General features: G+C 39.7%; 1 protein-coding gene across 1 annotated transcript in view; it reads right to left on the reverse strand.

Annotated features, from left to right (window-relative positions):
• Positions 1-15,301, reverse strand: part of fws (Conserved oligomeric Golgi complex subunit 5 four way stop) — a 372,604-nt gene that overhangs the window by 305,559 nt on the left and 51,744 nt on the right. Inside the window, exon 4 of the mRNA XM_090384621.1 lies at positions 13,112-13,302. Coding sequence (XP_090240747.1) covers positions 13,112-13,302 — 191 coding nt within the window. The remainder of the gene's footprint in view (positions 1-13,111; positions 13,303-15,301) is intronic.

A 15,301-nucleotide genomic window follows, 5' to 3' on the forward strand; every position in this document is an offset into this window, starting at 1 on the left:
CAACGAGATTTATAGAAAGAACTTACAGAGCCACTTCCCAGAGTTGGAACCCTCTGAGCTGATTTTTCCAAAGTTCAAAATAAAAGCAAAGAACGGGATGAGAGTAAATTGGACGGTGGAACTGGCGCCATCTGCTTGGCAAATCTTAAGCACCCAAAACAGAATTTATATAGAATGGAGCAGCCTGAGATACAGAGAACATATATCCATTCCCAAGTGCTTTCACTGCTGCAGATATGGCCACACTACCCATACTTGCACACAAAGAGAGCCGATCTGCGGCCACTGCTCTGGCAAAGGACATGAGTACAATACCTGCCCCAACAAAACCGATGCACCAACCTGCGCAAACTGTAAGAGTCTGAAACTGGAGCACTCACACTCCATCCGCGATACTGGGTGTCCGACATACCAAAAAATCAAGAGTTCCTACCAACAGAGAATAGATTATGGCCACACACCATAAACAATTCAACTCCAGCGTTCTCACATTCCACCAACTCAATGCACAGCGTGCCAGAGCGGTGGCGGAGCAAATCCGACTAAAAGCCAACGATGAAAACGCTGACATCCTCATAATATTGGAACCGTACACGCACCAAAAGCAAGTACGGGGATATCCTATTAAATACAAAATTGTGCAGTACACAGATGAAACTCCATGGGCAACTGTCATAATCATGAACCCCCATATTACGGTCACAAAAATCCCACAATTCTGCACACCATGGGCAGCATGTGCCCACCTTGGCACCTCCCTGGGAAGTCTTTATGTAGTTGCTCTATACTGCAAGCCAGGGGTAGAAATCGACTATGCGATAACATACCTGGAGAATCTTCAAACTGCACTAAGCGGACACAAGATAATAGTGGGGGCAGACGTCAACTGCAGGCCCACAGTACCACGCCTGAAAGAAGAGGCTCAACGAATGGGCAAAGGCTCGAGGAGCACCTGGCCAACTCCATATTTGTTGTTAAAAACCAACCCTTCTGCCTCCCGACCTTCTGCAACACCTTATGGGAAGCAGAGATTGACATAGCATTAGCCACAAGAAACATAGACACCCACATCACAAATTGGATGGTTAGAAACGCCTGGACGACCTCGGACCATCGTACAATAACCTTCACATTAGAAAGGAACCTGACAAGAACAGCTGCCGACAAGCACATGCTAAATAGATTCGCCCTCAGCAAGGCAAACTGGCACACCTTCCGAGAGAATCTACGCACAGCAGGCCAGCAATACCTGCACACACTGAGGGAGCAGGAATGCGGGAGCGAAAACCCGGAACGACTCCAGAAGGATTTAACAAAAATAATAACAGAAGCAGCAGGGAAAGCCATGAAGAGAAGAATCCCCATTGCAGGGGCCAAGCCCTGGTGTACTCCAGAGCTCACACGAATGAGGAAACTAGTACAACACAGAAGAAAACAATTTCAGAGGGCTAGGAGGAATTGGCCGCAACAAGAAGTCACTGAACTCAGGAACCAATATAGAATCGCTAGAAATTGTTATACTGAACAGATAAAGAAAAAGAAAAGAGAATCATGGGAGAGGTTGGTACAAGGGCCAGGAAACAGCAACCCCTGGAGGGTGGTATACAAAATTACCACTAACAAACTCCCCAGGGGGGAAGTCGTAACAGCCACCAAAACAGCACAAGAAAATTTAACCATAACCTGGGAGGAGTCGATTGGGAACATCCTGGACAACATCCTTCAGGAGCTGCCAACAACACTAACAGATGAGCAGCAGGCTATCTGCCAAGCAAACAATTGCTATAATAATGACCAAATAGAACCCCCCTTCACCTTAGAAGAAATTCAGGATGCAGCAAGCTGCACAAAAAATAAGAAATGCCCTGGACTGGACCTAATTGAACCGGAGATGGCAAAAGAAGCAATGGAACATATACCGGAATTACTGCTAAAACTATTCAATTGCTGCCTGGAAACAGGTAAATTTCCACTACAGTGGAAAAAGGCAAATTTAAAACTGCTCCTAAAAAATCCACCAGAGACACCTAGTTCCTACAGCCCCATAGCCCTGCTACCAACCCTCAATAAAATATTCGAAAGGCTGCTACATACCAGAATCACAAGGCATTATAATGAAGTAAATCCTAACACGACAAAGCAATATGGATTTACTCCTGGCAAATCCACTATCGAAGCAATACAGAACCTCCTCTCTAGAGCCACCCATTGTCAAAGGAAATACTTCCTTGTCATCGCAGTGGATTTCGCTGGGGCGTTCGGCACCCTCTGGTGGCCGAGCGTCTTGGCGAGACTCAGCGCTGCCAACCTTCCATTGAATCTTTATTATTGCATGAAGGATTACCTGGCTGATAGAGCAGTGCAAGTTACCACACCATATAAATGCCTCAGTCACCCAGTCCGCAGGGGCTGCCCCCAGGGTTCTGTCCTGGGGCCGCTCCTGTGGAACTTTGTCTTAGACGAATTCCTCGCCATGGATCTGGGTGGTGTGGAGGCCCAGGCCTATGCAGATGACTTGGTCTTGACCATCGAGGTGACAGCAGATCCTCCTTAGAAATGCAAATGATGCCCTGCAAAAGTTGCTAGATTGGACGAAGCTACACTTGCTCAAGCTAGCACCCGACAAGACAAAATCGGTGCTGCTAAAAGGTGCTGCAGCTAGACTTAAGGAGACCACCACAAATTAAGATTGAGAACAAAACAGTTAAGTTGTGCGAACAGATTAAATACCTAGGAATAATCCTGGACAGAAAATTAAATTTCAAGCCACACCTAGAATATATTAAACAAAAGATAAGGTGCGCGGCCCTCATCGCTAGAGTCACTCGCAGGGATTGGGGACTCAGACGTACTACCCTGTCTCTGTACTACAATGCTCTCTTCATCCCTGCCATCACATATGGCTCCCCTGTCTGGTATGTGAGAGCGGCACTAGAAGTGAATAAACGGATTCTCGAAATCATTCAGAGGACCATCCTCTTTACTATGTCGAGAGCAACTAGAACAACTAGCACGGCTGCCCTCCAAGTCCTGGTAGGAGTTCTGCCCCTGGATCTCGAAGCTATCCGCTGTGGTCTGCTCTACCATCTTGCCAGAAACATATCAGCTACAATGTATGACCTCACCACTGACATCACTAATGATCGCAACTATGAGAAGAGAAGAATCACCGACCATCTCGTTCAGCTTTGGCAGAGGAGATGGAGCAACACAGAAAAAGGTGCAGTGACCTGAAGATTCCTCCCAACTGTCACCAAGCTGTACCCTAAGGCGCCAGCATGGTTTCACCCTGGTCGAAATACCACCTTCCTCCATACAGGGCACGGCCCGTTTAAAGAGAAACTTCACCAACTTGGCATCATAAATAACGCGGACTGTCCCTGTGGCAATCCGGAGTCCTGGAGACACTTAATGTTTGAGTGCGATTTGTATGGTGACCTACGACTACGCCTAATAACGGCAATCCAATATATCCCAGACAACTAAGAACCCAGACTTTTAGACACTCAAGAGAACTACAAGGCACTCAGTCAATATGCCCAGGATCTATTTTCTAGAAGGAAAAAAATGATAGAAATATACCAAAGGCAACCCGACTAGAAAGAATACAGGTCAAACAAGTAAAAAAAAAAAAAAAAAAAAACTCAGCATACCACAGAAAGTCAAGACTTTAGGATGATTTGGTTGGCCTACTGTCGACCCAAAACTGCACTCCCTTGTGCAGTTTTTTTTTTTCTCCTCTCCTCGCCTCCCCATGTCGTGGGGCATGGGCATGACCCACTGAAAATGGAGGATCACCTTCCTATCCGACCCCTCTTCTTCCTATTTCATCTCCCCATCTACACCCTCCCTCCCATTACTTTCTCTTGTACAGCGATTGCCCCACATGTCCAAATTTAAATCACATCAAATTTTGCCCGACCTTTTAGGCTCTCTAGAAATAGCTCTTTCAGCGTAAAACCTCATGCAGCACTTTCTAAATGCAATTTTACTTAAATCAACAGCGATAACTCCAACCTTTATTTTAGGTCCTAGTCACCGAAATCCCAGGAAAGTAAGTGGCAGGACCTGCCAGAGTATAATTAGTCTCTTGGTACACCTGGCCGGAGTCCCCGTCGCTAGGTATGGTAACGTCGGGTCCCACTGGGGGCCCGGCGGCCAACAGGCCGGATGAACAATGGGCACAACAAACTACATACCACATGACCAATACATTATTTTTAAACCTCTGGCATCGACAGGGTACTGTCACTCGATACACAGAACATACACGGAGATGGGAGAAATCCCCGGAGCCATCAGACCCTCAACATACCTATACTTCTTTTTAACACATACATTAGCATTAGTAGAGGCATACGATGCAAGAAAACAAGCTTATGCAGCATCAGCCAAAAAAAAACCTCCCATTACTCCCCTCCATTCGTTCCAAATGCCTGTACAGCTCAGCCTTAAATTTATTTAGGTTATCAACTTCCACAACTAAATATGGAAGTCTGTTCCACCAATCAACTACCCGCTGGCTAAAGGCAAATTTCCACACATCTATTCTACAACTGTCTTTCCTCAATTTGCATCTGTGCCCCCTCAGGTTATTAATGTAAGCAAGAGGAAGAATCACATCAGCATTCAGCTTGATCAACCCATTCAAGGCCTTCTACACCTCAATCAGATCACCTCGCAGGTGCCTACTCTCCAGGCACTACAATTTGCAGTACTTAAGCCTTTCTTGGTAAGAGCACCCCTTTGTTCCCCTCACCAATCTTCTTGCCCTTCTTTGTACTCGTTCTAGCAACTCTACACCCTTCCTAAAATGAAGTCTCCAGACCTGTACACAGTACTCTAAGTGTGGCCTGACCATTGCCTTGTATAATGGGATAATCACCTCCCTGTCCCTGCTTGCAAAATTCCTATATATCATTGACAAGACTCCATGACCTCCCTGGCAGCCTGTCAGCAATGCTCAGCTAACTTCATATTTCACTGCACAATCACCCCCAGGTCTTTTTCACTTTCCACTTCACTGAGTGTAGTACCACACAGTTGGTACGTTTCTTTTCAGTTATTGCTACCCATATGCAGTACTTTGCATTTGTCAATGTTAAACTTCAGTTGCTACTTTTCAGCTCATTTGCCCAACTTATCTGGATCCAGTTGGAGTAGCATACTGTCTTCATTATCGTTAACAATCCTACCAACCTTTGTATCATCTGCAAACTTGGATATTAAAACTGATATGCCTTCATCAATATGATTCATAAATATATAAAACAACAATGGGCCCAACACCGAAACCTGGGGAACTCCACAAAGAGTAGTGACCATTGATTACCACTCTCTGTCGTCTCTCACTCAACCATCACTTTATCCTTTGTGGCAACTTACCCTTAATGCAGTACCTCTCCAATTTGTACAGCAGTATTCCATGTGCAACAGTATCAAAAAGCTTTCCTGAAATCCAAGTATATGATATCAAAATTATTTTGGCATTCAGTTCCTTTGTGACCATAACATAGTATCCAATCAAATTGGTCAGACAAGACCTCCCTTTAACAAACCCATGTTGTGTCTTAACTATTACTGCAGTCTTGTGTAGATGATCTTGCAATTCTTCTTTAACCAGTGACTCCATTATTTTTCCCGGTACACAAGTTAAACTAACAGTGTCTATAGTTATCTGTGTCACCTTTTGAAAGCCCTTTGTGAATTGGGGATACATTTGCACAACCCCAGTCCATGGGGACCTCCACTGAGTCCGAGGAAGCTCTCATAATTATGGCTAAGAGTTTGCTTACTTCCTCTGCTGCCTCCTTTAATATAACTGGATAGATTCTGTCCACCCCAGGTGCCTTTTTTATGTTTAACTTCAACAATTTCTCCTTCCACTTTGCTCTCAGTTATTACAAAATCACTTAGCTCCCTGTTAGAGTTTGATAAACTTCTGGCACTCCCCTCATTGAATAATTCCTCATGTGTGAATGTAGATGCAAAATACTCATTCAGTTTAACAGCTACCTGAGCATCATCATCAATAGTCAACCCATCTATGTTAAGTGATCCAATTTGATTCATCCCTTTCCTTCTAGAGTTTACATAAATAAAGAACTGTTTGTTGTTTTTCTTTGCATTCTTTTCCAAGGATTTCTCGTAATCTGCCTTCGCCTGCCTAAACTCCTTTGTGACTTAATTACAGACTAGTTTATATCTGCCATAGGCTTCTGTGCATATGAGTTAAATTCAACTTTAAGTTTTTGCCATTGGGTGCAAAATTAAAAAAATTCGTGGAAACGTATTTTGCATCCCTTAGGAATATATGGAGGTATCGTGAAAATATCGTAAAGTTAACCCAATAACACAGTTTTTTTTTTTGATAATTCGTTCCAAGACTTTGGAAGTTGAAATTTTCGCTATATAACTAACCTGTTTATCTCTCTAAAAGGTAATTTTAATAATGGAAATTGCACTACACTTTCATATATTTCATTACAAGAATCAGTTTTGAACGACTTAGTGATATTTTCTAAAACATTTCTGGAGGTTACTACCATAAAACAATATGCACTTTCTGGTTATATTGGGCTTTTCTGTTAGTGCAATCTATTATAAATGGGTAGTAAACTTGATCTTATTGCATTTGCGATAATACCGATAACTGGAATTCTGTCAGGTTTACGTTTTTTACGGTACTTGGTTAAATGAGTTCCCCTCACTGAAATACTCAATTATATAAAAAACATAATTTTCAGAATCTTCTGTTCATTCCTATTTACTTCTTACATTGGGAAAGGGACCAACGGAAACTGCAAGTGCTGGCAGTGCTAGGAAACGAAACTAAATTGTTTTAGAAATGAAGATGATTAATTAAGAATTACAAAGAAGGACAAAGTTTGTCATCTATTGCATGGAATTAGGTCTCACTGCTTCAACAATGAATACCATTTTAAGGGAGGGTGAACATATAAAAGAACATGTTAAATGATCAACACATTTAAGATCAAGAGTGTTCAGATGCTATATTGAAGATGGAAAAGCTATTAATAAAATGGATGCAAAAGCTATTAATAAAATGGATGCAAAATCAGATTCAGAAGCAAGTGCCCTTGAATCCAATGGCCATTCAAGCAAAAGCAAGAAGTATTTATAAAGATATTAAGGATAAGATGGTGAACCCCAAGCCAAGTTCGTGGCAAGCAATGGGTGGTTTTATAGGTTCAAACATCACACTGGTTTCCAAAACATTAAATCATGCAGTGAAGTCGGCATTTCCGATTCTGTAGCTGCAGAGAAATTTTGTGATGTGTTGGAAAAACTCCTTCTAAATCTCCACAGCGGCATGCTTATCAACTGGAGAGTTAATTCTGAAAACGATGCTCAAAAGGTAAAACTTGCTGATGCTATGCTCAACTCCTCTATCTTTTTGTAATTTTTAAATTTTTGTAAGTTTGTACACTTTTGTCATTTTTCCTGCACATAAGATAAAGAAAACGAATAAATAATTCTGTTTACATGTTCATCGAACATTTCGTTTTTGCTTCAATCAAATTTGTGAGGGCTGTGTAAGCATTTAGAGAAATTACAACTTACATAGAGTTACACGAAATACAATGTTTACGTAAGTTGGGGAGTGACTGTACTTATACATTGATTATAAATTGTATGATTTTTTTTGGGAATTTTAATCTGTGATTTTCATATTAAAAAACTGCAATTATTTTCATCAATGTGGTATTTCTGAACTGATTATTAGTATATAAATGTTAAATGTTTCCTTTTGTTTCCTATTTTCTTACGACAACATTCTTGTAAGATATGTACATATTACAAACAGATTTGTTCGTAATATATACATATCTTACAAATATTAAATAACAATAAAAAATATACACATTTACTGCATGCACCCCTGAAGTTTACATTCAAATATTAAATAACAATAAAAAATATACACATTTACTGCATGCACCCCTGAAGTTTACAAATGTAAAATACTGCATATGGGTTACTGTAACCCCAGAGCAATGTATCAACTGTGTGGTACTACACTCAGGTGGAAGACAATGGACAGGACCTGGGGTAATTGTGAAGTTAGATATGAAGTTTTCTGAGCAGTGCAGACGGTCTACAAGAGTAGCTCATAGTGTCTTGTCAATGATAAACAGGAACTTTTCTAGCAGGGATAAGGAAGTAATTATCCCCTTGTAATGGTCAGGCCACACCTTGAGCACTGTATACAGGTCTGGAGGCCTCATTTTAAGAAGAATGTAGAGCTGTTAGAACAAGTATAGAGAAGGGCAACAAGATTAGTGAATGGAACAAAGGGTTGCTATTATGAAGAAAGGTTTAACTTTTGCAAAATACAGTGTCTGGAGACTAGGCACTTGCGAGGTGATCTGGTTAAGGTGTATAAAGCCTTGAACGGTTTGAGCATGCTCAATGCTGATGGGATTCTTCCTCTTGCTCAGAATAATCACCTGAGAGGGCATAAATTCAAATTGAGGAAAGACAGATGTAGGATATATGTGCAAACGTTTGCCTTTAGACAGCGGGTAGTTGGTTGGTGGAACAGACTTCCATCCTTCGTTGTGGAAGTTGATAGCCTAAATAAATTTAAGGCTGAGCTGGACAGGAATTTAGAACGAACGGAGGGGTAAAATTGGAGCGTTTTTTTTTTTTTTTTTTTTTTTGAATGATGCTGCATAAGCTTGCTTTCTTGAATCATATGCCTCTACTAATGCTAATGCCATGATGCCATGTAGTATCAAATGCCTTCTCTATGTCGATGGAGACCAAAAAAAGGTGTTTATTTCTCACAAAGGCACTGCAAATTGCGGACTCGGCCTTGATGAGATCTAAGACAGACCTGTTTTGGCGAAAGCCATGTTGACTACTACTCAGATTTTGGTCTTCAATTATCCAAACAAGTCATCTGTGGATCACTTTCTGAAGGATTTTACCGAGGCAACTGGAAAGGGAAATTGGCCAGTAACTAAAAGGACTGAAGGGATCTTTACCGGGTTTCAAAAAGTCCAAAACTGTGGCATGGTGCCAAGACGTAGGATAGATGTTTTTCAGAAATATTCAATTATAAAATAACAGCAGCAGCAGCTGAAATTGTTTGTCATGAAGGTGCTGTAACATGATGTAAATATATTCCATTGGGCCCTGCTGCACTGTTGCATGCTGTTCTAATGGTTTGTACAAGTTCCAAATACTGAAGGGGCTGGCTATATGGTAATATCAGAGAGGTGCGAAAGTTTATAGATCGCTGTTCTGTGATGTTCTTGATTTTCTGGAATTCCAGGGAATATCTCGATGCTGCTGAGACTTGAGCAAAGGTTTTGCCCAAGGCATTTGCTATAGTCAGAGGAGCAGAGAGTTCTTGCCCATTTCCGGAAAGGATTGTAGAAGGGATGGTCGGAAACTTTCCAGAAAGCTGTCTAATTTTCTTCCATATTAATTTGCAGTCGGTGTTTCTATTTACAGTGGACGCAAATCAAGTCCAGGAATCCTTCTTGGCTTGTTTTTGAATGAAATGCACTCTTGCACTTAGTTTCTTATAGTTAATGAGATTAACTGTTGTTGGTGATCGTCGAAATTGATTCCATGCTTTATCTTTTTCCCTCTTTGCTTTCTTCATTCCACCAGTAGTTAAAATGGCACCGGGCCATACATTAATGGAATAGAGTTTTTAGCTGCTGATAACAAGTGAGATATGATATATTCCGTTACTTCATCAATGGGCTGTAACCATATAATTTACTCATCCAGGGTGATAGTTGACTGAAATTTGACCCAGTTGGCACGAGAATTTCATTTCTGGCAGGGTTCAGCTAATAGTGGTTGTGCAGTGAGCATATTACAAATAATTGGGAAATGATTGCTGCCCATCAGATCATTCATAACAGACCATTCCATGACTGAAAACAGTACTGGGGAGCATATTAAGAGGTCAATTGCAGAAATTTGTCTAGTTGCCAATTGTATGTGCATAGGTTTACCTGTATTAAGAATTGGCTATGTGTATCTAATTTAGAAGATCCCCATAAAGGGTGGTGACCACTGAAATCTCCCAACAGACAGACAGGGGAAGGTAACTGCAGTAGAAGGTTTTCCAGATCTTGGTAAGAGAAGGTCTGATTTGGTGGAAGATAGATTGAAACTAGTGTTATCGCAATTTGAGTAATGAAACGTACAACAACAGCTTCAATTTCTGTTTGAAGAACAATTTTGCTTAGCTAGGATCTGCGAGTTAACCACCATCATGGGCAGGATTTGATGTATTGCAATCTTTTATCTATATAGAGTAGTTCTTTATGGAGGTGGAAATTTGGGAAGTTAAGTAGGTTTTCTGGCAAACAGAAACCCGCTGGAGTGTAGCAATGAATAAAGTCATAGATATCATCGATATTGCTGCAAAGTCCTATACAATTCTGCTGTAAAATATAAGGCATTACTTGAGATGAGTACAAGGAGCTGTATCTGACTGCTTTTTCAGTATGGCAGTTTTATGTTAGACTTCGATTTGTCTTTTTTTGAAAATATAGGCCGACCAGTGTCCATTTCTTCCTCCACATATATTTCTAAAATTGGGTCTTCCTGGTTGGATGAGTAATTAGTATCCATGGAGGTGCCTTGGATATTTTTTTTGAATTGGAACTTTTAATAAGTGATGCAGTAGCAATCACTGGTGGGGAAGGAGATGTCACTGGTATTGTAAGAGGAGTGTTATATGCCTGTTCTGAGTGCTTAGGGATATTGGACTGTTGCTGATAGAGGATAGCTCGAGCCCAGTCGGAGATTGATATGTTTGAGGGGACGGTAACATCAGTTTGAGTGGACACTGTTTGTTGTTTTTGTGTAATACCAGCACAGGTACATTTGGGCATAGTAGGAGCAATTATTTTCCCGACTTCTTGATAGCTTACCTTGTTCTCAATCTTATATTTAACAATTTTTTTTTCTCAATTTTCCATCTGTCACATGTTTTGGAATAGGCAGGATGGTCGCCTTTACAGTTGGGACAAGTTTTCTCTGTCGCCAAACATTCAGATTGAGTATGATCAGAAGATCCACCGTTAGGACGTACTGTTTCTTCTGCATGTCATCTGAGAGTGGCCATACTTTTGGAACTTGTAACATCTCGAGGGATTGGGGATATAGGGATGAAACAGGAAAGTAGATAATCAGCTTTTACTGATGACGGTAGGTTTGGGGAATTAAACATAAGGATATTATTCTTGGTAAGTATAAGGTTATCATGATTCTTTTTGCTGAAATAACCTTTTGATCTTGCAGCTCTTGAGTTATTTATTCCTCTGTCACGTTCAACAGATCCCAGCTGGATAAAACACCCTTAGATGTATTTAGGGTAGCATGGGGAGATACTTTAACTGGTATCCCAGCAAAATTTGAAATTAGTAAGAGTGTCTCAGAATATCTATGGTTTGCTGTTTCTAATAGTAGGTCTCCAGATTCAGCCTCTTCACAGTCTTAGGAGATCCTGCAATATCTCCAGGTGTTTCTGGATGAGGAAAGGAGACAATTTACCAAGAGGTTGTTCTGAAAGTGAATGCAAAATTAGAAATGCAGGACACTCTGTTATTGGAGAATTTGTTTTCGACCTCTTGGGTTGTGATATGTCATAATCAGTTTCAGTTTGTGGCCGAGAGCTTGTCGGCTCTAAAGGTGGAAACACATTTTGCTCCATATTTTCTCCTTTTAGCTCATGGCAGTTCAACTTTTCTGCTAAGGTTTCCAGCCCTGCCACAGGGAGGCAGGAGCAGTGCCTGGTGTGACCAAGTGGAGGTTAGTAAGGATTAGTACTTAGGAAATAAAAATATAAAAGAAAGGTTGATTTTCTCCCCCGACTCTCTACAAAAACGTTTTGGTAGAAGAGCTTCTAGGAAATAAACAGTTTTTTGAAAATGCTGGAACTTAAAAATAACTACTAGTCACTTTATAAAGATCACTTACTGAAAGATCGCACAGATAATCGCTTGGTCACAATTCGCTTGGCACCCGGGGCCATGAATGAAGAAGGGCGAAATTTTTGCTATGGGCTTTCCACTTGTGGAATGTACAATCAGGTAATGAGGTATTTGGTCTGATGTAGCTTCAGTTCTGGGTCTTTTAGCTGAGGAAATATTTTCTATATAATTATTATAATTTTCTGGTAGGGACAGCACCAGCCACAAACATGTGGCTGGTGCTGTCCCTAGCCACAATCATGTTCAACTGTTTCTGTTGAAGAGGACCCCCATACACAAATGGTCTAAATAATAATACCATCTGTGTCTTTTCTGCACCTCTATCAACGAGCCTACTGCCGTCTAAATGTCTAGTTACCCACATTATCGTCCCTCAAAGAGCACTTGTGCAAGTTGGCTAGAAAATTACTCTGAGCGTATACTTCATTCTCAATGTTTATGTTTCATTTGATATCGAACATTTAAAAAAGTTTCCGTAGAACGAAGAAAATTTCCATATAATGAACAGATTACGAGAGATTTAACTGGAAACACGTTATTTGCACTTCTGGCTTCAGGCAATTGAGACAATTAGTGTTGCTGCTAAGTATGAATTAAGAGTCAAAGGAAATGCCAATCTGCAACTTAGTGGTGTTGGTAAAACTTATCCGACCACCTGTCCACATACCCTGAAGTCACACTGGTCATCTCAGTGGTTGATGTTTACCAGTAATCAACATGCCATGCAAATAATTCATTTGAAATAAATACATTATATAAAATCGCAGACTTACATTTTAATAACTTACTTTAAAATATCTAATAAAAAATATTAAAATATCTATTTCCAAGGAAAGAATTCAGTCCAGGAGGAAACCTTGAAATTTGACTTTATCAGTGAGTCTACATTATGTATCATTTACAATAAGGAGCTACAAGAACAACTAATTACAAAAAAAAAAAAAAAAAAAGAAGAAGAAGAAAACTAGAATAAAGTTAATGCTGCATTTGCAAGCAACACAATCATGTTCACAGAGCAGTTATTAATTCAGGCTTAAAGAAATATGTATTAAAAAGCTTTTACTTCTAACTGAAAACATTTCTAGCATCATTTCAAGAAAATATATAAATTAAAATTACTTCACCTAATTCATTGAGACTCTGTGCTGCTTTTGTAATTTCCTTTGTTCCAGGCTGAAGCTGTTCACATAAACGGCACTTTATGTAGAGAATCCTAATAATACGACGTAGCAAATCACAAGCTGTCTGAAGGCGCACTAGCATCACAGTTTGATTGAATGCTTTATTGTAAGGCTCTATGATTTTTGAATGTATTCTATTCAACAAAAAAAAAAAAAACACTATTCAAAAAAATATTACACAAAACAGTACCATAAGAAAATTTAATATAATTACATATTAAAAAAAAAAAAATTCACCCATTCGTTCACTCCAAATGTTTCTCTAGTTCAGCCTTAAATTTATTTAAGCTATCAACTTCCACAACAGATGGAAGTCTGTTCCACCAATCAACTAGCGGCTGGATAAAGGCAAACTTCTGCACATCTATTCTATAGGTCTTTCCCCAATTTGAATCTATGTCCCCTCAGGTTCTTAATCTGAGCAAGCAGAAGTATCCCATCAGCATTGAGACTGCTGAAACCATTCAGAGTCTTATACACCTCAATCAGATCACCTCACAGGTGCCTAGTCACCAGATGCTGCACCTTGCAGGACTTAAGTCTCTCTTGGTAAGAGCACCCGTTTTTCTCTAATGAATCGTGTTGCCCATCTCTGTACTCGTTCTTGCAACTCTACATCCTTCCTAAAATGAGGCCTCCAGACCTGTATGCAGGTCTGGAGTCCTTGTATAAGGCATGGTCAGGTGGAAACACATTGTATAGGGCATGGTCAGGCCACTCAAGGCGTGGCCTGACCATGCCTTATACAAGGGGATAATTACCTCATCTCTGCTAGCAAAATTCCTATATATATATCATTCATATCATTGACAAATCTATGACTTACTCTGGCAGTGTGTCAACACTGCTCAGAGAACTTCATATCTTCATATCACATTTGGTCCTTGAGGATGTTGCAGATATTCTCTCAAGGACCAAATGAGATATGAATTGTGATTATGAATTGTGAAAATGTGATTATGCCAGACAAGCTGTGCTTGCTACCTGAGAGTCAAAAATACTGATGGAACTGTTATTTGGGTGACACTCAAGTCGTGACCCAATTTCAGCCAAATCTGGACGGTCTCTGACAGCCAAATCATCTGCTTGCAATCACATACTCCATTGTGTCATTGGGAACAGTGTTATCAAATGAATTGATAAATCTATTGCAGAGCCGCTTTTTAATGGAAGGTGTAAATCTGTATGTGTGCCATCATTCAAAATCATGAGGTTTTCAATTGTTTACTCTTCTTGTCTATTCTGGGATCACCCCATAGTGGATGATCTCCATTTAGGTCACCTGCAACCATCTGAAGCAGAAAACATTCTCCACTACCCACACCGTAATGGATTACTTGCTGTGCTATAAAGAATTACTACTGTTCGGTGCAAGGGTAGGATCAGCAAGCACATTGTACACTCCTAATACTGAAATCTAGTATTGTTGCACATTTTTAAAAAATAAATATTGCGATATACATTGTACAACTTAAGTATTTATTCAATGTTTTTAAATATGTTAACTTTTATATCTATAATTCATTGTTTATGTATTATTTTTTCAGTTCATTTTGTTTCACACGTTTATTTTCATAATTGTAGAGGTACTGCTTATATTTTACAAAACATATCACATGTAACCAATAAAAAAAAAACAGTACTAAATACATTAAAAAAAATAATCATTTATAAAATAGTTGTTATTATTATTTACACGTTGAATATAATGTTTTTGTAATATAGACATATACAGATATTCAGGCACCACTTATTTCAAACCAAAAAATAACAGGTAGATTAGCATTAGGCAGTTGCGCCTTTTTTGTGAATATCTGACAAAAAATCCTGGTTACACCACTGCTAATGTTTAATTTTACGAACATTCATGCGAAGCTCCTTTGACAAAAATTTTCGAAGTTTATAACTCAGTTATCAACAGAAACATTTTCTGGAAACTTCATTAGAAATAAAAATATACATTCAGAAAACAAGCTGTACCAATATTGTTCCCTAAAAATTATTAAAATAAAGCAAACTTTTCTTTTATTAAACGCGCATTTCACTGTTATCAGTTTTTACACCAGTTTTTTCCTGTTTCCAGTGTGCCTTACAATAGATGAATTTCCTTGATTTTGTGTTAGTAGGTGCAAT

Source organism: Mastigoproctus giganteus, chromosome 11 (assembly GCF_048544385.1).
Source record: "Mastigoproctus giganteus isolate SK-2022 chromosome 11, ASM4854438v1, whole genome shotgun sequence".
In the NCBI taxonomy this organism is placed as follows: domain Eukaryota; kingdom Metazoa; phylum Arthropoda; class Arachnida; order Uropygi; family Thelyphonidae; genus Mastigoproctus; species Mastigoproctus giganteus.